General features: G+C 50.1%; 8 protein-coding genes across 8 annotated transcripts; 6 read left to right on the forward strand and 2 right to left on the reverse strand.

Annotated features, from left to right (window-relative positions):
• Positions 1–359: 359 nt before the first annotated feature.
• NCS57_01338200 (Aminotran-1-2 domain-containing protein) lies at positions 360–1,902 on the forward strand (the record flags this gene model as incomplete). Its single annotated transcript, XM_053063021.1, has 7 exons — positions 360–512; positions 571–609; positions 663–752; positions 803–1,443; positions 1,506–1,587; positions 1,638–1,684; positions 1,734–1,902. 7 exons carry the CDS (start codon positions 360–362, stop codon positions 1,900–1,902), a joined length of 1,221 nt encoding a protein of 406 aa, XP_052907916.1.
• A 1,182-nt stretch (positions 1,903–3,084) lies between these two features.
• Positions 3,085–5,026, forward strand: NCS57_01338300 (AA-permease domain-containing protein; the record flags this gene model as incomplete). Its single annotated transcript, XM_053063022.1, has 7 exons — positions 3,085–3,419; positions 3,472–3,622; positions 3,671–3,913; positions 3,968–4,154; positions 4,207–4,311; positions 4,368–4,730; positions 4,788–5,026. The coding sequence occupies 7 exons, from the start codon at positions 3,085–3,087 to the stop codon at positions 5,024–5,026; spliced, it is 1,623 nt and encodes a 540-aa protein (XP_052907917.1).
• Positions 5,027–5,484: 458 nt separating this feature from the next.
• On the forward strand, positions 5,485–10,389 carry NCS57_01338400 (uncharacterized protein; the record flags this gene model as incomplete). The annotated part of the gene is made up of 12 exons (XM_053063023.1): positions 5,485–5,694; positions 5,740–6,200; positions 6,254–6,321; positions 6,376–6,596; positions 6,646–6,680; positions 6,727–6,812; positions 6,861–7,019; positions 7,067–7,182; positions 7,232–7,349; positions 7,406–8,329; positions 8,384–9,133; positions 9,182–10,389. 12 exons carry the CDS (start codon positions 5,485–5,487, stop codon positions 10,387–10,389), a joined length of 4,356 nt encoding a protein of 1,451 aa, XP_052907918.1.
• A 1,113-nt stretch (positions 10,390–11,502) lies between these two features.
• NCS57_01338500 (uncharacterized protein) lies at positions 11,503–12,228 on the forward strand (the record flags this gene model as incomplete). Its single annotated transcript, XM_053063024.1, has 1 exon — positions 11,503–12,228. One exon carries the CDS (start codon positions 11,503–11,505, stop codon positions 12,226–12,228), a length of 726 nt encoding a protein of 241 aa, XP_052907919.1.
• Positions 12,229–12,541: 313 nt separating this feature from the next.
• NCS57_01338600 (uncharacterized protein) lies at positions 12,542–12,862 on the reverse strand (the record flags this gene model as incomplete). Its single annotated transcript, XM_053063025.1, has 1 exon — positions 12,542–12,862. One exon carries the CDS (start codon positions 12,860–12,862, stop codon positions 12,542–12,544), a length of 321 nt encoding a protein of 106 aa, XP_052907920.1.
• Positions 12,863–13,725: 863 nt separating this feature from the next.
• On the forward strand, positions 13,726–15,150 carry NCS57_01338700 (APH domain-containing protein; the record flags this gene model as incomplete). The annotated part of the gene is made up of 1 exon (XM_053063026.1): positions 13,726–15,150. One exon carries the CDS (start codon positions 13,726–13,728, stop codon positions 15,148–15,150), a length of 1,425 nt encoding a protein of 474 aa, XP_052907921.1.
• A 239-nt stretch (positions 15,151–15,389) lies between these two features.
• NCS57_01338800 (MFS domain-containing protein) lies at positions 15,390–17,086 on the reverse strand (the record flags this gene model as incomplete). The annotated part of the gene is made up of 3 exons (XM_053063027.1): positions 15,390–16,540; positions 16,600–16,779; positions 16,843–17,086. 3 exons carry the CDS (start codon positions 17,084–17,086, stop codon positions 15,390–15,392), a joined length of 1,575 nt encoding a protein of 524 aa, XP_052907922.1.
• Positions 17,087–17,724: 638 nt separating this feature from the next.
• On the forward strand, positions 17,725–20,398 carry NCS57_01338900 (Beta-glucosidase; the record flags this gene model as incomplete). The annotated part of the gene is made up of 3 exons (XM_053063028.1): positions 17,725–17,856; positions 17,915–18,366; positions 18,427–20,398. The coding sequence occupies 3 exons, from the start codon at positions 17,725–17,727 to the stop codon at positions 20,396–20,398; spliced, it is 2,556 nt and encodes an 851-aa protein (XP_052907923.1).
• Positions 20,399–20,632: the final 234 nt, after the last annotated feature.

A 20,632-nucleotide genomic window follows, 5' to 3' on the forward strand; every position in this document is an offset into this window, starting at 1 on the left:
CTATTTTTTACAATCCCGCTCGCCAATTCAACCCAATTATTTATGTTGTCGAGGGAATACGCAACCTCGGAGAGGGTCCCCGAACTAGCGTCCAAAATCCCCTCGGTGAGCCTCGCCGAGCACTTGAAACACCAGCTCGGCCATCTCGGTGTCTTCAGATAAAGCCTCGGGAAGGGATACCGCAAGGTGGAAATTGCTCCATCATTCTCAAGTTATCGTTTTCATACTTAATCATGCCACTCATTGTCAAGGGGCTTGCTCGTGGTGTCCGCCACCTTGCCACCGTCGTCCCTTCCAGGTCCTTGCTCCAGCAGACCAGGTGTATCTCATCAAGCCATCTTCTTTATCGTTCTTCAGACATGTTCAAGTCATTTCAGAGGGGTCCTGTGGACCCAATGTTCATTCTCAAGAAGAAGGCCGACGAGGATGTATCCCCAGAAAAGGCAGATCTCGGTGTCGGCATCTACCGCAATGAAGCAGGTCTCTACAGCGAGCTGGACTCGGTTAAACAAGTTAGGCTTTCGCTATCTACAAGGGGTCACGGGAGCTGACCAAGTCGTTCGATCTTAGGCCAAGCTAGCATTGGCACAGAACGATCCAGGCCATGATGTGAGTCTCGAGTCTCGACCCTTGTTAGCTTCGCGTATCTAACAGCTACCCAGTATGAGCTGACTACCGGCAACGCCCAATTTCTGGGAAAGGCTGCGGCTCTCTTGTTCGGGAAAGATTGCCAAAAGCTGAAGTCGGGTCAAGTATGTTCTAGCCAACCTGTCATCACCCCATCAACCACTAACAGACCCAGATCGCATCCGTGCAGACAATATCTGGCACAGGAGCGAATCATATTGCTGCCTTAGCCCTTAGCCAATGTGTCTCGCCTCGACCCCAGGTCTTTGTCGGTGTCCCAGCCTGGGGAAACTACAAGCCCATGTTCGAGCTGGTTGGGATGCAAGTCACCGAGTATTCCTACTACGACCCCAAGGACCGAACCGTCGACTTCAGCTCCATCATCCAGGCCGCCCGTACCGCTCCTCCTCGAAGCGTCTTCATCCTCCAAGGCTGCTGCCACAATCCCACGGGCGCCGATCCTACAAAAGCACAATGGGACGAGCTTGCCTCGGTCCTCGAAGAGAACAGACACTTCATCTTCCTAGACATCGCCTACCAAGGCCTGGGCGATGGCATGGAGGAAGATGCTTATGCTGTGCGTCTATTCGCAAAGTCCAACGTCGACATGTTTGTCTGCCAATCCTTCTCCAAGAACTTTGCGTTGTACGGTGAGCGATGCGGAGTTCTCCACGCCGTCTGTGCCGACGCAAAGACTGCATCCGACGTCCACGATCGTCTTCGTTGCCTGATCAGATGGGAATTCTCCTCTTCGCCAGCCTACGGAAGTCGACTGGTCGACATTGTGCTTGGATCTGATCAGCGCACTGAAGCATGGTGAGCCCCCCCACAGAAAGATCACCCGTCTGAGCTCTGTGCTGACTGCTACTTCCTTCCAGGGAAACTGAGCTATCCGACATGCGCCAGAGATTGAAGGGCTTGCGGAAGCAACTGCACAGTTACTTGACACAAGATTTGAAGGTGTGTGGCAGTATAGGTGGTCCTGAACAGAAGCTAACCAAACAAACCAGACTCCAGGAAATTGGGAGCACATCCTGAAGGAAACTGGGCTCTTCTCGTAGGTGCAGACCTTTATACCCGATCTACAGGATTCTAATAGGCCACAGATACCTCGACCTTACGCCGACCCAGTGCAAAGCGTTGGTCGATCGCCACCACATCTACCTCCCATCGAGCGGTCGAATCAATATTTCAGGACTTAACAAGGAGAACATTGAGAGGGTAGCCAAGGCCATTGATCAGGTTGTTAGTGGAGACGTCAAGGCAAACCTGTAGCCAAGTCAAGGGGACACCAAAAAGAGAGAATGGACATGGCCGTGGAGAGTGAGAGAAGCAATATTGCAAGTCAGTTGTGTAGTTCGGGCATTTAGTCGCCGATTATTATTATGACACGTCTCTAAAAGAGGGCATTGACCAAAGTAACAAAGAACAACGTTGTGCATTTAACCATAGCCATTAGTCCCACCTTAGTACTCATTTTTTTTTTATGTGCATGTAGTCCTCTCGATTCAGAAAGTTGGCTCCTCAGCATGACACCGTGCAAGCATTCTCCTTAGCATCGTAACCTCTCCTTCACGAATGAAACTCGGGGCTTCGGAACACGTTGCAAAAAAATCGAGTCAAAGAATTGGCAGCAAATTCCCTCAGGTTCGGTTCCCATGATTATCCAGTTGGTCGAGACTCGGGTTTGTGGAACGAATCAAGCTACGTTCAACATCTCCGCATTTTACCCCATGTGAGACAACCATGCCAGGATCCTCCATCCGATAATCCTTGCTCAGTCTCTTCTCTGTACGTAATGTGTAGTTCATAAGCTTTCCGCGTCCTCCGCACACATATGCAGGGAACCTAGTGTACGCCTCCGGGAGGGTCTCTTGTTGCCACTCTCAGCTATCATGAGCCAGGGACTCGGACGGAGACCAAACCCCGTGGGCATCTAGACGTTTTAAACTCCACCTCTATCTCTGATATCTCTACTTATCAGTTATCATTCAAAGATAAAACCCTCAGTAAATCGCCGACTGAGGGAGAAAAACTCTTCTTATGATACCAGCCATGACCAAGGGACCCAGGCGGGGACCAAACCCCGTAGACATCTACAGGGGCTTGCCCTGGTCATGGCATGACCGTGACGCTAAATGCTCCGCCTCTCCGCACCAGCTCACCTTGCGAGTCATGATTCTGGGGTAGAATGGGGTTAAAAAAGCTTGATAAAGCGTGGGGCGTTGGAGATAGGCTACTCGGTCACTCTCACCGGGCGATACCATTAGCCTCGGTCACGGCGCCCGAGCACGATAATCCGCGGGGAGGTCCGTTCTTCTTTATCAGAGTTAGTGTGGTCCGGCAAGGTCAAAAGGCCTCGACTCCCTCGTTGGAGCCTGCCCTTTGTATCTCGACAACTCAAGCACTTTTGTATCATTCTTTCAAGTTCAATCTTCAACTGTCGTCACAAGCATCATGGCCGAAACTATCGACAAGGAGAAGCTTGAGGAGCTGGGTGCGGTTGAGTCCCACACTCAGGGGGAAACCGTCCAGTCCAATGAGTTGAAGCGAGACTTTAAACCACACCAGGTCTTCATGTTCTCAATTGCGTGTGCAATTGGAACTGGACTGGTCATTGGTTCGGGCAGTGGTCTATCCAGAGGAGGCCCTGGTAGTCTTTTGATCGCCTACATGGTCATTGGACTCACTGTGTTTTTCGTCATGACAGCTCTGGGCGAGATGGCGACCTTTTTGCCAATGAACAAGGGCTTCGGAGGATATGCCACCCGCATGGTTGACCCGGCGTTTGGGTAAGACAGTCTGACTTCCCATGCTCGGAAACAGTGTTGACTTGGTGACCAGGTTCGCTACCGGCTGGAACTACTTTCTCAAGTACATTATCGCAACGCCGACCAATTTGACCGCCACAGGCTTGATTCTCCAGTACTGGAGGCCAGACCTGAACGTTGCCATCTGGATCACAGTCTTTGGAGTCCTCATCATTACAGTCAATGTACACAGCCCGCATCCAACCTCGCTGAACTTACGCTGACGTCTCCAGGTCCTTCATGTCAACAGCTTCGGCGAAACCGAGTTCTGGCTCGGCCTGTGCAAGGTCCTCATCATGACGACCCTCATCCTCTCCACGCTCGTTGTCGCGCTCGGCGGCGGACCGAATCACGACCGATCGGGATTCCGATACTGGCAAGAGCCAGGAGCTTTCGCGGAATACTTGGCCGAGGGAGCTAAGGGAAGGTTTCTCGGCTGGTGGGCATGCATGGTGCAAGCTTGCTTTGCGTATACAGTGAGCTTTAAACTATCGTTGATGGCGACTTCTTTTGTCTGACGGTTGTTCTAGGGAACTGAAGTCGTGGGCATGACTTTCGGCGAGACACCCAACCCAAGGAAGAACGTTCCTCGAGCTGTGAAGCAGACTTTCTGGAGAATCGCTGTCTTTTACATCTTGGGCATTTTAGTCCTTGGCATGGCTGTTCCCTATAACAGCGAGAAGCTCATTGGAGCGACCAAGCAGGCAACCAGCGGTGGTAAGTCTCTCGATGACCAAAAGTGTTGACAATATCTGACTCGACTTTCTAGCTGCCTCTCCCTTTGTCGTCTCCGTCAGCATGGCCGGTGTTGGCGTGTTCCCCGATTTTATCAACGCTTGTCTCTTGGTCTTTACCCTCAGCGCGGCAAGCTCAGGTACGTGGTAACATGCGGATCGCATGACCTCTTGGGCTAACAATTCTTCTTTCCAGACATCTACTGCTCGTCCAGATCTCTTTACGGCCTCGCCAAGGACGGCCAAGCCCCTCGCCTCTTCGCCAAAGCCCGTGAAAACGGCAACCCCATCTACGCTGTCGCCGCTGCCTCGGCGTGCATCGCCCTCGGTTACATGAACGCCAGCAAGTCATCTTCTACAGTCTTTGGCTACTTTGTGAGCCTTGTGACTGTCTTTGCCGTCCTCAACTGGGTGGCTATTCTCATCACCCACATTCGATTCCGTCAAGCCCTGAAGGCCCAAGGCATCGCTACCAGCGATCTTCCGTATGAGGGCTTTATGCAGCCCTATGGCTCCTACTTTGCCTTGTTCATCTCCATCCTGGTCATCATCTTCAATGGTAAGGACTCTTCACCAGGTATCCGTGAAAAATTAAGAGTACTAACACAGACGACAGGTTATGACGCTTTCATCCCCCACTTCAAGGTCGACGTCTTCATCCTCAAGTACATTGGCACCATTATCTTTCTGGGCAATGTCACGTGGTGGAAGCTCGTCAAGAAGACAACCTTCTGGGATGCAGAGGCTGTTGATCTGGCGACTGGCAGGCGAGAGTTTGAGGAGAGGGAGAGCCACGAGGATGCGGAGTGGAACGGTGGCCTGCGAAAGAAGGTTCTGGGCTTCTTCAGAAAGTGATGTCCATGCAAGGGTTTCCTTCTGGGAGCTTTGCGGCACCAAGCATCGAGGTTACAATTGTAAATGCTACATACTGCAAGTAAGAGTCAATTCAAGTTTATAAGAAAGGAGCAATGCCTCGAAGATCCTATCGTTGAGTCAAGGTTCGAATGCGATTGTTAATTGAAAGCAACGCAAGCAATTCGTATGTGTCGTCGTCCTGCGCCTTTTTACTGGCCAATATACGCGTACATATCTACATGTCATGGTTGCCTGGTTGCTGACAATTGATAAGCCGTTTCCGGTAGGTGGAATACGTCTCGTTACGTGGGACGTTACGTACTGGGCCATCGCAATCCCCGCTCAAGATATCGCAATCGGAAGGATTTCGCTTGTTTTTAAGCCCCCTTTTTATCAGCGCAAGAACTCTTCCAGCCAATCTTCAAGATGATGAAAAATTGCAACCAAGTCATTAAATCATGAACTCATCGGTTGACGCTATACTCGACGCTGAGGCCAGCTTTGGTCCAGCGGCGTCATACAGATTCGACTTTACCCTCTTGTTCGAGAATGCAGTCTTATCGATCCTGCCATCAACTTTGTTTCTTGTGTTGACTCCACAGCGGCTGTTTTGGTTGATCAAGCAGCCTCGGAAATTGACCAAAAACTCGCAGTTCGTTCTCAAATTGGTACGACAAGCAACCGCCTCATGATCCATCTCTAACTGTTGTTAGGGTCTTATCGCTGTATATACCATTTTTCAGCTCACTGTTCTGCTGTGCTGGATGCTTGGTCCTCTACCTGTGCCAAAGTCACAAATTGCAGCAGCCGTCTTGGTCTTTGTCAATGGCTTCTCATTGGCCTTCTTGTCGTATGCCGAGCACACTCGATCCGTCAGGCCTTCGACACTCATCAACGTCTATCTACTTCTCACGTTGCTCTTTGACTGCGCCATTGCTAGGACACTGTGGCTCATTGAAGGGACAAATCTGATAGCAAAGGTTTTCACGGCAACTGTCGCTATCAAGTTTACTGTGCTGGTTTCTGAGGCATGGGAGAAGCGATCCATTCTTCGAGCCCAATATCGGGAACTCTCACCCGAGTCGACCTCTGGTATCTTGGGCCGGAGTGTGTTTTGGTGGCTTAACCCTCTGATGAAAATTGGGTTCGGTCGACCTTTGACTGAACAGGATTTGTATGTCATCGCTGGTTCTTTTCCCCAAGGAACACATGCTCACTACGCGCTAGGTACACAATCGATGCTTCGCTTTCATCGAGGAGACTTACTGCCCGTGCACAAGAGACTTGGAGCGCAAGTAAGTTATTGATTCCACACTGAAAGCTTGTGCAGTTACTGATTTCTCCTTCAGCTAATCACTCCAAGAAGAATAGGCTTTTTTGGTCGACCATCTGGGCTGCAAAGGCAGTTTTCGCCTCTGGCATGCTTTCTCGTCTATGTCTAATAGCATTCAAGTACACGCAGCCTTTCCTTATCCAACGGACTGTTGGCTTCGCGAGCGACTTGACCGAACCTAAAAGTATTGGATGGGGACTTACTGGAGCGTGGCTCTTGGTTTTCATCGGTCTAGCCGTGAGTTTACTCTTGGTCGGCCAAGATCTTGACTAACTTGAATCAAAAGATCTCCAACGGGTTCTACTATCACAAGACATATCAGTACGTTGCAACGAAAACTGATGATGCCCTTGTACTGACTGTATAGGTTCGTCACATCGGTCAGAGGTAGCCTCGAGAGTCTTATCTACAACAAGACGCTCGATCTTAGCACCACAGCGTTCGACGAGACCAGTAAGGCCGCCTAGTTATTTGCAAGAAGTAGTATTGACCTGCCGATAGTCGCAGTCACACTCATGTCTACTGATACTGAAGCCATCTGCCTCAGCTTCAGTAACCTACACGAAGTTTGGGCTTCCCCGATTGAATGCGGTGTGGCGTTGTTTCTTCTGTATAGGCAACTCGGTCTTGCATTTCTATCACCCATGATTGTCGCGATAGGTTAGACCTTGAACGCGAATCTTAGGGCGCTCACTAACTCGTTGTAGTTGCCACCGTCGGCATCATGCAGCTCGCCAAACACATGGGAAAGGCACAGAAGAGATGGGTCCGTGGCATCCAGACCCGGGTTGATGTGACTGCTTCTATGCTCGGATCGATGAAGGTGGGGACAAGCTCTCGGCTCTTAATTCTTATTGCTCATGATCCTCTAGGAAGTCAAGATGCTCGGACTTACGGACGTCCTCAACAGCATGGTTCAGAACTTGCGAATCAAGGAGCTGAAGCTATCAAAGAAAGTCCGGAAGCTGTTGGTCTTGCGATTGGTACTCGGTAGGATATGATGCTCACCCTCCTTGGTCACTTTTCAACTTACTAGTCGACAATAGGATCCAGCACACAAACCATCTCACCCCTGGCAACTTTTGCAACGTTCGTCATTATATCTCAGAGCACAGGTCAACCATTGAACGTCGCCTCTGCTTACACTTCATTGTCCTTGATATATCTCTTGTCGACTCCCATGGCCACGGTCATTCGCACGATCCCAATGGTTAGCGCATCTCTAGCTTGTTTCGACCGAATCCAGGCTTTCTTGCTGTCAGACAGCTTCAAGGACCATCGACTTCCTTTGAACACTGGCACCATCCAAGCAGATGACAGCACAAGTCTTTCGTCAAGAAGTAGTAGCGCTGTTGAAATGCAGGATCTATCACCAGCGCAGGAGTTCTCTGTCGGGGATCCTCTGATGGTAATCTCAGACGCCAATTTCAACTGGGGCCAAGCAGAGTCCCCAATCCTAAACAACATCTCTTGTACTATCCGGAAGTCGCATTTCACCTACATCATCGGCAGTGTGGGATCAGGAAAAAGCACACTCTTGCAGGCCATGCTCGGAGAAACCAAACCATCCAAGGGATCCATCTTTACTGGCACCCGCAGGATTGCATTTGTCGGCCAGGAGCCATGGATCCAGAACCTGACTCTACGACAAAACATCTTAGGGGCATTCAACTACGACAAGTCGTGGTATGACAAGGTCATTTATGCATGTGCGTTGGAGCAAGATATGATGGATCTCCCTGGACGGGATGCCACAAAGGCTGGCAGCAAGGGAGTATCACTCAGTGGAGGGCAGAAGCAACGACTCGCTCTTGCGAGAGCAGTCTACTCGAGGGTACCTGTCATCTTCCTGGACGATGTCTTTGCAGGCCAAGACGCTGCGACTGAGGAACATATCCATCGGATGCTCTTCTCTGAGGGCGGTCTGTTCCGAGAGATGGGCACCACTGTTGTGTGTGTTACAAACGCCAGTAAGTTCCAGTTTATCATCTCATCAGTGGTATCCGATACTGATATCAATCAAGTTCATCGCCTCGTCTACGCGGATCATGTCGTCGCGTTGAGCGAACAGGGTTCCATTTTGCACCAAGGAACTTTTGAACAGCTCAAGACGGATACCGCATATTTCAAGGGTCTTCACTTTGAGCAGAATGGATCTGCTACCGAGGATGACGGTGCCATTCCCGCTAGACCCGGCGAATTGACATCATCGAGCCCTCCAGCACCAGTAGAAGATACCCAAGCTTCTCTCGGACAAGGACTTGGAGAGTTTGCCACTTATGGATACTACCTCGGATCAGTCCCCTTATGGCACGTTCTTCTGAATGCGTCTCTTGTCTGTCTCCACGCTGGAGGCTACAAGATGACTGAGTTACTGCTCAGTTTCTGGACAGGTCGTACTGGTGCGACACAGCACGAGTCAAACAACTTCTACCTCGGCCTTTACGGCATGCTCGCTGGTCTTTCCATGGCTGCACTCATAGGATGCGCTTTCTTCTATCTTATCATTACAGTCCCACTCAGCTCCGAGGTTCTTCATGCTCGACTGTTGAAATCCATCATGGACGCCCCCCTATCGTTCTTTTCCAAGACGGATGTTGGGGTCACCACAACCCGTTTCAGTCAGGATATCTCTGTTGTCGATACTGAGCTGCCATTCACGTTGATCGATCTACTCATCAATATTGCGGTAGCATTCCTGTCTGCTGTGATGATGTGTGTGTTTTCTGGTTACTTTGCAGCGACTCTGCCTCCCATTCTATTCTTTTGCTGGCGTAAGTTCAAAGTCTGATTTGCTTTCTGCTTTTCTAACATCGATGCAGTCCTTTCAAAGTTCTATCTCCGTACATCCCGGCAGATTAGGATTCTCGAACTACAAGCCAAGTCCCCTCTCTTCACCCACTTCCTCGACACCCTACAAGGGCTATCCAGCGTGAGAGCTTTTTCTTGGGAGACGCAATTCCGGGAGCAATACTTTGAGTTCCTCGACGCATCGCAACGCCCATACTATTTGCAATTCTGCATCCAGCGTTGGTTGGCACTTGTTCTCGACCTAATGGTAGCTGCCATGGCTGGGATCATGATGGTGCTCGTTGTTCAGCTTCGAGGTCAATTCGCACCCAAGTTTGTGGCACTGGCTCTGCTCAACGTCACTTCGTTCAACGAATCCTTGACACTCGTCATCAAGGGCTATACTCAGTTGGAGACTGCCTTTGGAGCGATTGCTCGCCTCAAGCAATTTGGCTCAACCACAGAGAGTGAGAATCTGGCTGGCGAAACGGGTCAAGTTGCTGAGGAGTGGCCATCTTCTGGACATGTTGCCATCAAGAACATGACTGCTTCATACACCAAGACGGGGAACCCAGTACTGCACGGTGTGACGCTGGACATACCCGCAGGTTCCAAGGTTGGCATTTGTGGGCGTAGCGGAAGTGGAAAGAGTTCTCTCATGGGCTGCCTCCTTCGTCTCCTAGAGATTGATGCCAACTCTAGCATCGAATTCGATGGTGTCGACATCACTACTATTCCTCGTCAAGCCATTAGAGCCTCGGTGGCGGTGGTTCCCCAGCACCCATTCTTCATGAAAAACACCAGCATCCGAGATAACTTAGCCCCGCGAGGCGAGCGAAACGATGAAAGAATGCTCGCAGCACTCCACAGACTCAGAATGCGAGATGTAATTGACAGAATGGGTGGATTGGACAGCATCCTGGACATTGATCGCCTATCTCAGGGTCAACGCCAGCTGCTCTGCCTCGCAAGAGCCATGCTCGCCAACAAGAGGATCATCCTCCTCGACGAAGCAAGCAGCAATGTGGATCCCAACTCGGAGCAACTTATCAGACAAGTCATTCGTGAGCAATTTGTCGGATGCACCGTCATTGCTATTGTTCATCGGCTTGGAGCTGTGGTGGACTTTGATCGCATCGCTGTTATGAGCGGTGGTCGGGTCGTGGAATGGGACAATCCCAGAGAGTTGTTGAAGCGGGATAGTGAGTTTAAGAAGTTGTGGGACTTGACTTCGGGGTGAAGAGGGTAAGAGTATCTAAATGGTGCTGAACTTGGATGTCAATGAAGCTGAGTTCTTATCTTGGTCGCACATTTTGCTCCTCGAAGCTCCTCTCAGGTGCCCTGTGGATGCGCAAGGCGCACAAGGACTGCATAAATCCATTGCATAAAACAATCACTCATATGGAGCACGTGTTTAATCACGTGAGGATACATTGCTGGGATGTGCTTCACTATTGGAAAACCAATTAAGTTAGTAAAAGAACTGGTATCATTTCATTCTGTTTTTTTGAGTTCAACTGCACCTTTCAGCTATGGCTGGTCCATTACACAGAGTAACATAGACAGCTGTGTAGCAAGACCCTCGATAATCTGATCCTCTTTTTTTTTTTCGCCATTGTTTTTCTCATGCTCCCTCCTAAATCCTCAAGTTAAGAACAAGCGCAGCGTGAAGATGTGGTCAGTTACCCTAGATCTTTCAGCGAAGCACACGGCGTTGACAACTTCGTTTAAAAAGGCTGATTGGTCTTTAAGCTCCTCATGAAATTTTTCATCTACCAGGATTAGTAGTTTCACAACATGCGACTGGCAGATTTATTGTCCTCAGCTGCTCTCTCAAGTCTTTCAGCGTGGTGTTGCGATCTCAGCCTCTTCAGCTCAGGATTTCGGCAGAATGGTTGTGGCGACTTTCCGTTTTTTGAGGCTGAGCACAGAATGATAAGCATATGATTGGTTCAATCTTATCTGAAACGCCTGTAATCGTGGAATCTGCGCCGCAAGTGCTGGGACCGGAATTCAACGCTTCAGCCCAGCCAGGCAAAGCTGCAGCACAGACGAACTCCGTATTGGTGATGTCACTGGAGCGCTGGATTGCTCCGGATGCAGTTAGCGCGAGATCTCAGCCAGCGCTGGGATCAACGCAGTCATCCGCTGATCCTTGCCTCCTTTGGGGGCTGCGTAAATCATCACTCATGCTTCAGCGAGTATATAACATGTCAAGGACTGCCAAGGGAGTATTGGATATCATCATAGCAAGTAGAAGCAACAACTACTCATACAACATCATATCTTACAATTCATCAGCTCATCATTGTTGCACTCTCACCATCACAAACTCTCTTGCACACTCACCAACATGAGCTTCCCTCAAAACAATGACATCACTCTCCCAGTCGAGTCACAACTCGGCAACCCTACCCTTCAAGTCGACTTTTCATGGAAGAAGCTCAAGGCTTTGGTCTCACAAAAGGACAAGTCTGGAGAGTCTGTGCCTCGATATGTCATCGACTACAACACCTTGAGGTCGCCCCATTTGGTTTTCCACCCTGCTGAGGACAAGTCTGCCATTATCGGATCCGGCACCCTCCACCCGGTCTCGATCCATGCCGACTATGTACTCCGTGGTCACAAGGGAACTCTCAAGGCTCTGAGGCGCTTCGTCACCTCTTACACGCACCTGTCATATAACTACGCCGATGGCCCTGGAGATACCCCGGCTGCCATGACCTGGACTAGCTCCAGCGACTTCAAGAGCTGGGACTTTATCTGCCTCGATGAGAACAGCGTTCCTGTCGCCAAGTTCTCTGCCAACGCTTGGGCCATCAGCAAGGTTGGCTACATCGAGTTCATGGGCCCCAAGGCCAACAACCCCGACGCCCAGGAGGAGATTATGATCACTGGTCTCACTCTGTTCTCTCAGATGGTACTTCGTACAAGCAGTATACTGTCTCTCTTTGGCGCCATTTTCTCAAGACCCGGCCCGCTAGACAAGGAGGCAGCTGAGGGGTCCCGGAGGAGTGTGGAGGGAAAGGAATGGGCGGAGCACCAGGAGCTATCCTTTCCTAAGGATAGCAAGTCATAAAAATGTTGCATGGGTGTGTATTTGGTTGTTTTTGAGTCTTAATGTGTTCTTGTTAGCGAGTTTGTCTGTCACGAGATTTGGCTAAAGGGGCGGCCGTTTTTCATATCAGTAGTCTTACTTACTTATGATATTAAACGACTGTGATGCAAAGTTAGACATTTTCAGTGCACGAATCTGTGATAGGAAATCTCCCTCTATTGAAATGACATTAGGTGACCTACAACTCCACTACCTACGTCGCGCGACTATCGTACATGATGGCAAGTCCATCTCGTCTTAGGTCGGTTGGATCTAAAATCCGAAACCTACCTCTTTACATCTTCTTCGTCTGAAATTCAATGACCTTGTTTCGGAACTCCTGTCTGATCTCCTCAGGAGTCATGTTAGCTTCCAAAGTGACCAGTACGGGACCTGAAATGGTCTTTGGGGCTAAGGCCCTGAGACGTTTTGTCTCGGCTTCTCGGTTCACTTGAATTTGCAAGTTCCACCCACCTGCCGTGGTTTTCCCTTGCAAATCTAGACGGAAATTCTGCTCCTTGTAGATCGGACCAGGAGTGTCTGAGAACTCCAGTAGCTTACCATCTGGAATATCCTCGATAAATTCAGCGAGGAGCTTCTTCACGCTTTTTGGCATCTTTTGTTGGCTGATTGGCAAACAATACTCTGTGTGGGACGATGGTACCTGAGATAGAACTGATTGAACTGGGACTGAGACAAATTATATAGTTGATGGAAAGCCTGCTTTGGTCTCCAAAGCAGTGTAGGTCTATCTATGATAGAGACACGTTCGTGTCATATGAGCCCAAACAACAGCAGACCATCTTCGAGCATCAGGTGAACACTATAGAACTAGGCGAATACAGTGGCATGTTCTCAACCAATGCAATCAAAATCTACTTTCTATGCCAAAAGTTCCTGAGAACGAAATATGAGGCTATACAACCCCAACATGAAGATAGAACAAGAAAGCTCAGCACTGTAATTGACCACTCATACTTGGAGCCTTCTGGCACCTTACTAGTTAAAGGGTGTTTTTTGTTCTTTCTCGAATAAGGCCTTTGAGTTAATGGAAAGTGAAGAGGCACCCCGTTGACAAAGGCAATATCCAGGTCAAATTTCAGTTCCACTCTTAGGATCGAAGCTGGTAAACAAAGCGAAAAAGCTGAACATTTGCGAACACTTGGCCTAGTGTGGAGTTTCATCTGAGCCTTTTCTCCTCAACCATACTTTGTTCTGTAGGCAGCATAGATTTCATACGCCTGCGTTGTACAGAGTTTGATTGAGCAAACGAAACACCGGCGACGGCATTTGTAGCATCTCCTTTGTTCTATACCTGAAAGACCTTGAAACAAGAAAGCTGCGTCTTCCCATGGGGAAACAAAGGAATTCGCAGGATGGCTCTCTTATATATTGACCTGGTTACGTCCTGGGGGAGAACAGTTTTTGCCAAACACATACACAACTTCACTCAATATTAGCACTTTACCTACTACGAAAATGTCGACTAATTCTCGAGACGGACTTGTCTGGGACGATTCGGGCCTGGATCTTACACCCCGATGGGCATCTGAGCCTAATATCGAAGCAATCCAGTCCACGTGCCGGCGAGTACTGCAGCTTGATGCTTCAGACGACTGCTCAGTGTCGTTCAAGGCAGCAGGCGGCTTCAACAGGGTCTATCTTGTCGAGGACAACTGTGAACGGAGATGGATCTTTCGAGTCTCCCTCCCCGTTGACCCCCGCAAGAAGACAACTGGAGAAGTGGCAACTCTCTGCTGGCTCGAACGCCACTCGGACATCCCAGCACCCAGAGTGGTTGCCTTTGACGACTCTAGCGACAATGAGATAGGATATGAATGGATCCTCATGGATCTGATGCCCGGAACTTCGGCGCACAATCGATGGCGCAAGATGTCGATGGAGGCCAAGACGACATTTGTTGAGAAGATTGCCGAATATCAAGCACAGATCTTCAACTCGTCGAAGTTTCGTGCCATTGGAACCTTGAAGGATGTCAGCCTCGATGCCGATTCTAAATTGGAACCTGGACAGCTCGTCGCTCTCATGTTCTTCACCGGTGCGCGCTATGACTTTGACGTCCCTCGAGGACCATTTCGTTCCAGCCACGACTGGCTCAAGGCGTGCATCTCTATCATGATTGAGGACCAAAAGAAACTGATAAGCGAATACTCGGACTCGGATTCATCGCCAGACTCGGACTCATCGTCAGATTCAGATTCATCATCAGACTCGGACTCATCCTCATCGTCAGACTCGGACTCATCCCCAGACTCAAGCTCAGACTCGAGCTCAGATTCAGACAAGAAGTACGCCAAGTGGAACCTGGAAGTGGCTGAGCTGCTCCTAGATCTGCTTCCTGACATCTTTCCCAAAGTCCTGAACCCGCCAGAGCGAACAGTACTGCTGCACGATGACCTTTCTCTGAGCAATATCTTGGTCGATGACGATGGAGCTATCACAGCTATCTTAGACTGGGAATGCGTCTCGACGGTGCCTCTCTGGGCCGCCACGCAGATGCCCCAGTTCCTGATTGGGGTGGACCGTGAAGATGAGCCAGATCGCGATTCCTACAGGGATGCTGATCCAGAGATGGAGGCTCAAGACCGAATTCGCGAAGGCGACTATTATCTCGAAAGTGAGGACAAGAACCCCCTCTACTGGGAGCACCTGATGGAATATGAGCAGACAAAGCTCAGAAAGGTGTACTCGGACCGTTTGTCTGAACTGTGTCCTGCATGGGCAGAGGCAGTTGCTGACAGCGGCCTGAAGAGGGATTTCTATGAGGCGATTTTGCGCTGCGACGGGGGTTGGTGGTTGCGCAAGATTGACGATTGGGTTGGGGAGATCTGGGAGGGAGAGTTCCCGACAATGGCCGAGATGATACAACCGGGCCGTACGTAGATGTTCCTTGTGTGCTGATTTTCTTTTGTTATTTATTGCATGTTTTTGTAAATGTATGATTTTTATTGTAGAGCATAGGTAGTGTAGACAAGTCAGATTGTTAGTCACGCTACGGAGAGTTTTAGTACGAAAAGAATAAAAATACCGTAGTCTTTATTCATTGCTCTTGATGAACGCAGCTAGTTGTCATGGAAAAGATTGCATCATGTACCTACGATCCGCAACTCTTCGACACCCCATCAAAGCTCCTTGCTAATCTCCTTCGATCCTTCCTTACTTTCGACAAGCTTCTCAGAGTCTAGCTTAATATCCCCGTCAAAAACGCTGGCAATGGCCTCAAGGCTTCGGCCAGATGTCTCTGGGAAGAGGAAATAGACACAAGCAACTTCAATGCACAGCCAGCCGACATATACTCCGTAGTACTTCCATGCCAAGGCCTGGAGACCGATGGGGTTGACAAAAGAGTTGACGAATCCTGCTCCCTTGCCGAAGAACATGAGAACCGAAAAGCCTTTAGCTCGGATGGGGTAGGGCAAGATCTCGACGGGATATGAGTAAAGTAGAGCGTTGAAGGCAAAGTTGAAGAATGCGTAAAAGATGAAGAGCATCGCCAGAACACCGTGACCAGCGGCTTTGTTGCCTCTTTCGTTGAACAGGCCCGCACAAAGCGTCTGGCTGCTGAACACGAGGAGCATGCCGACAACGGAAATCATGAACTGTGTTCGACGCTTGAGGCGACCTGAAGCAAAGGCGGAAGCCACAGATGTGAGCCAGTTGAAGATCATCAAGCAGCCGTTGATGATGTTGGTGTGTCTGGCGTTCGTGATTCCAACTGTTTCGAGCACCCGGACCAGGTAGTACGAGACAAGGCCGTTTCCGGACCATTGTGAGAAGAGACCCAAAAGAACAATGACAAGCAGGCGATGACGGTTGCCGGGTGTTTTGAGCAGATATGCCCATCCAGTAGCGTTGGCAAGTTCCGCTTCAATGACACCACGCATCTGGCGATACTCCAACTCGACAAACTCAGAGGAGGCATCTCCATTAGCATGGTACTTGACCAATATCTCTCTTGCTTTTTCGGCCTGTCCCTTTGCAATGAGGAAGCGTGGAGACTCGGGGAGGAACCAGATACCCAAGATCTGGACAAGAGCTGGCGCGGCTTGCAGATAAGATGGGATTCGCCATGCCCAGTTGTTGGGGATCCTGAATGTTCCAAACGTTGTCCATGCAGCAGCTATGGCTCCAAGATACCAGGAAGTCTGGTACAAAGACGTAGCGACTTGCCGATCCTTGGGATGGGCCAGCTCGCCGATGAGCATGGGAGCGTAGGTGTTGGCAAAGACAAGACCAAAGCCAATGACGAAGCGAGAGATCAAGAACATGGAAACTGTCAAGTTGTATTAGTGAGATGAATATTAACGGATACCCTTTCTGGTTTCTTCTTACTGTGAACGCATGCGCCTTGAATGACACCTCCGATTAGCATAATCACGGCACCCAAGAAGATGCCCATACGGCGGCCCCAGCGATCACCAACCACGCTGATGAAGGGCGTTGCAACAATGCAGCCGAGGCCTAGAATAGCATTGAGGAGGCCAAGAATGCTACCACGGGGACTGTTGAAATCTGTGATTGAGCAAAGCTGTCAGCCAGACTATCCATCACTGAAGACTAACATGGCGAACTTACAAGAATCCCAAGCTGGTACCGCCTGAAGACCGCTCATCATAGCCCCGTCAAATCCTAGCGTTACAGCTGGGACAAGACATCCAGGGATCATGAGAAGATAAAGCTTGAACAGGTTGCGGCTTTGGTAGAATGGTGGTGCATGATGGGCGAGTTCCTGAATGCGCCGATCCAGCTCCTCGACGGTTTCGTGACCAGCCGCAGAAACATTAACAGAGCTTGCCTCTTTGCTTTGTGAGGACGCCATGGCGGTCTTGATTGAATAAGATGATCAAATGTTGAAGGCCGTGTGATGGTGAGCTGATGATCCTCTTCCTGTGGGAGGTTGCTTCAACTTATACACGACGTGAAGTGACAACCTTGTGAAGTCTCGCTTGTTGGTTCAGATCGCGTCATCCCTCCCAGTTGATGAGAGCAGATTAACCTCCAACGCGTTGATTGTTCAAGGAAGCTATAGTTCAATGCGTGGCGCGGGGAGAGCATTCGATCAATTTGATCTATCGACAAACTTGACCAGGCTGGATCTTGAATAGCGGCCTAGGATTGGCCAGACAAGTTGGCCTGCGAGATGATGCCATTCATCCCCGGATCGCGATCGTCTACCCACTTCACGGCCTCTCAGCTTGAGCCAATCAGTGCATCAAGACTCCGAAACTTCGGCCAGAGAGCCAATAGTTGATCGCCTTCGCCGATCGCAGTTCGGAGAGCCAAGAATCCACTTGTTCAGTCTCCACGGGCCTATTTCCGCGCTCGGTAACGAATTGCAGGGTTGCATTTAGAGGGAACATGTACGAATGGGATGTGTTGCAAGGGCATAAGAGGGGAAGATGCCGCCGAAATGACCGATCTCGCTTCACCACACCGCATCCTCCACAGCTCGCCACAATGAGTCCCGATTCTCTTCACAAGATTCTTTCATCTCTCACGCTTGAGGAAAAGATCCGTTTTCTTTCAGGTGTTGACTGGTGGCGCACCCCAGTCATACAAAGGGACGGGGTCTTTGTACCTCATATCAAGGTATGTCTTTGTTCTCAGTTTGTCAAACACGAACGCAAGTTGACATCCTTTATCTTAGTTTACTGATGGGCCCAATGGTGCCCGAGGAGAGAGCTATGTGTCTGGCATCAAGGCTGCATGCTTCCCATGCGGGACATGTCTCGGCTCGACATTCGACACGTCGATCCTGGAGAGAATCGGCACCGCGATAGCAAAAGAAGCAGAGACAAAGTCTGCAAATGTCCTCTTGGGACCAACCCTCAATGTCATCCGCTCACCGCTGGGAGGCCGAAACTACGAGACCTATAGCGAGGATCCTCTCGTTCTGGGCCATCTGGCAGCTGCCTATGTCCGTGGATGCCAGTCGACGGGCCGTGTCGCGGCAACTCCAAAGCACTTTGTGGCGAATGACGCCGAGAATCAACGGACGACACTAAGTGTCGAAGTTGAGGAGCAGGTGTTGAGAGAGATTTACCTGAAGCCATTCCAGCTTGTGTTAAAACTCTCAGACCCCTGGTGCATCATGTCAAGGTACTTGATCTCGCGCGATTAACATGGCTGTTCGTATTTGCTAACTGTTGATCTGTGTAGCTACAACCGGGTTCGGGGAACCTATGTCGCTAACAGTGACGAGCTCATCAACGGCACTTTGAGAGAAGAATGGGGCTTCCAAGGGCCCGTCATCTCAGACTGGATGGGGACTTACTCCGTTGCACCTGGTATAAATGCTGGTGTCGACATTGAGATGCCCGGTCCACCGAAATGGCGTACCCCAGACGCGGTGTTGAAGCTCGTTCAGCAGGGAACCATTTCTGAAGAGGTTATCAACAAGAGCGTTTTACGCATTCTCAAGTTGGCGTATCGGCTTGGTCGGTTCGAGAACCCCGAGGAACCTCCTGAACGCGCGGTAGAAGACCAGGCTCGCGATAATCTCATCAAGGAAGCTGCGGCAGATGGAATCGTCTTGCTCAAGAACGCTGGAGACATCTTACCCATACCCCAGAGCTCGACTGTCGCATTGATCGGTCAGCATGCGAGCTCTGTTGTCCTAGGAGGCGGAGGAAGTGCCCGAGTCGATGCCTTGCATGCGGTTACTCCAATCGAAGGATTTAAAAGACTGGGCTACGACACCAGGACGGCAGTCGGGGTGCCTGTCTTTGGAGCTGTTCCGCATGCTGACCCCAGATTTATCTTTCCTACCGATCAGCCGCAACAATCGGAACTTCCTGTTCGGCTGGAGTGGTTCAACGGCTCTGTGATTGGCGAGAATCTCGTTCACGAAGAGTTCCGCCCTCAAGCCGAGTACATGATCAAGGAACAGTGGCCAGAATACCTTGACAAGGTCAAATACTGTACACGAATCACATTCGATCTGGTGGCACCTTCAACAGGCAACGCAATCTTGTCGGTCATCAGCACAGGACGGGCGAGATGCTACATCAACGACCAGCTGGTCTTTGAAAGACCACAAGAGACCAAACTGCGACCTGAGTCTTTCTACTTCTTCAAGAAGCAGTTGGAGAGACGTTTCACCCATCATGTGGAAGAGGGTCGCCGTTACAATATCAGGCTCGAGTCTTGGGCTTGCGACCCTGATATCTTGGCTGGACCGCCTTTGTTTGGAAAGATGTTTCAAGGAAGCTCCATTCGCTTCCATGAAGAGATCAACTTGCAAGCCTCATTGAATGATGCCAAGAAGGTGGCCTCAGAAACCGAGTATGCCATTGTCTGCGTGGGAACGACCAACGAGATTGAGTCGGAGGGCTTCGACCGGGACACAATGGACCTCACGCCAGAACAATACGACTTGATCAAGGCAGTTGCCTCTTCAAACCCCAAGACGGTGGTTGTAAACTTTTCAGGCGCACCTGTTGGTCTCTCGCAGATTGTCGATGTTGTTCCTGGCATTGTCCAGGCTTGGTTCCCTGGACAAGAAGCAGGGCTGTCAGTTGCAGCCGTTCTCTCTGGGGAGGTGAATCCTAGTGGTAGACTGCCACTGACATGGCCACGCAAGTTGGAGGATAACCCATCGTTTGGAAATTTCCCCGCCGGCCCTGATGACATTCTTCGATATGAAGAAGGGCTTGATGTGGGCTATCGGTGGTATGATCAAGAGAGCAAGCCTGAGCCTTTGTACCCGTTCGGCTTCGGACTTTCCTACACACGCTTTGAGGTTGTCGACGCTGAGATCCAAGATGGAAGAGAGATGTTGGATCTTGAACAGGAGGTCGTGGTTAGGGCTAGAGTCTCAAACGTCGGCCCTCGACGAGGCAAGACCGTAGTCCAGTTTTACGTGTCTGCACCTCACGATAGTTCAATCCCTGGACTTGTACGGCCTGTGAAGGAGCTACAAGCATTTGAAAAGGTTGAGATTGAGCCAGGGGAGACGCAAATTGTCGAGGCGCGCCTGGACAAATATAGTGTGAGCGTCTATGATTCGGCGGCAGGGAGATGGCACGTGGAGAAGGGGGTGTATACGGTCTACATCGGCTTATCGAGCGATCAAGCACATACTGAAGTGTTATTCTCAGTACCAGACACCTTTACCTGGACAGGTCTGTAGAAATGGTTACTAGGTACTTAGACACATCTGTCTTGTGATTCAGAAGTAGATCAGGATGATTACATATGTACCACTTATTTATCTGACTTATCTCTATCTAACGACCGAAGCCGTGTGTTTTTCAGGACATTTTCTCACAGGTTGGCATTCGCCAGCTGTTCTCACGCGCTAGCTACCTAGGCACTGTCGTACAAGAGGTACGTAGGATGGCGTGCTCCGCAAACCGCATGTCGC

Source organism: Fusarium keratoplasticum, chromosome 11, assembly GCF_025433545.1.
Source record: "Fusarium keratoplasticum isolate Fu6.1 chromosome 11, whole genome shotgun sequence".
Classification (NCBI taxonomy): Eukaryota; Fungi; Ascomycota; class Sordariomycetes; order Hypocreales; family Nectriaceae; genus Fusarium; species Fusarium keratoplasticum.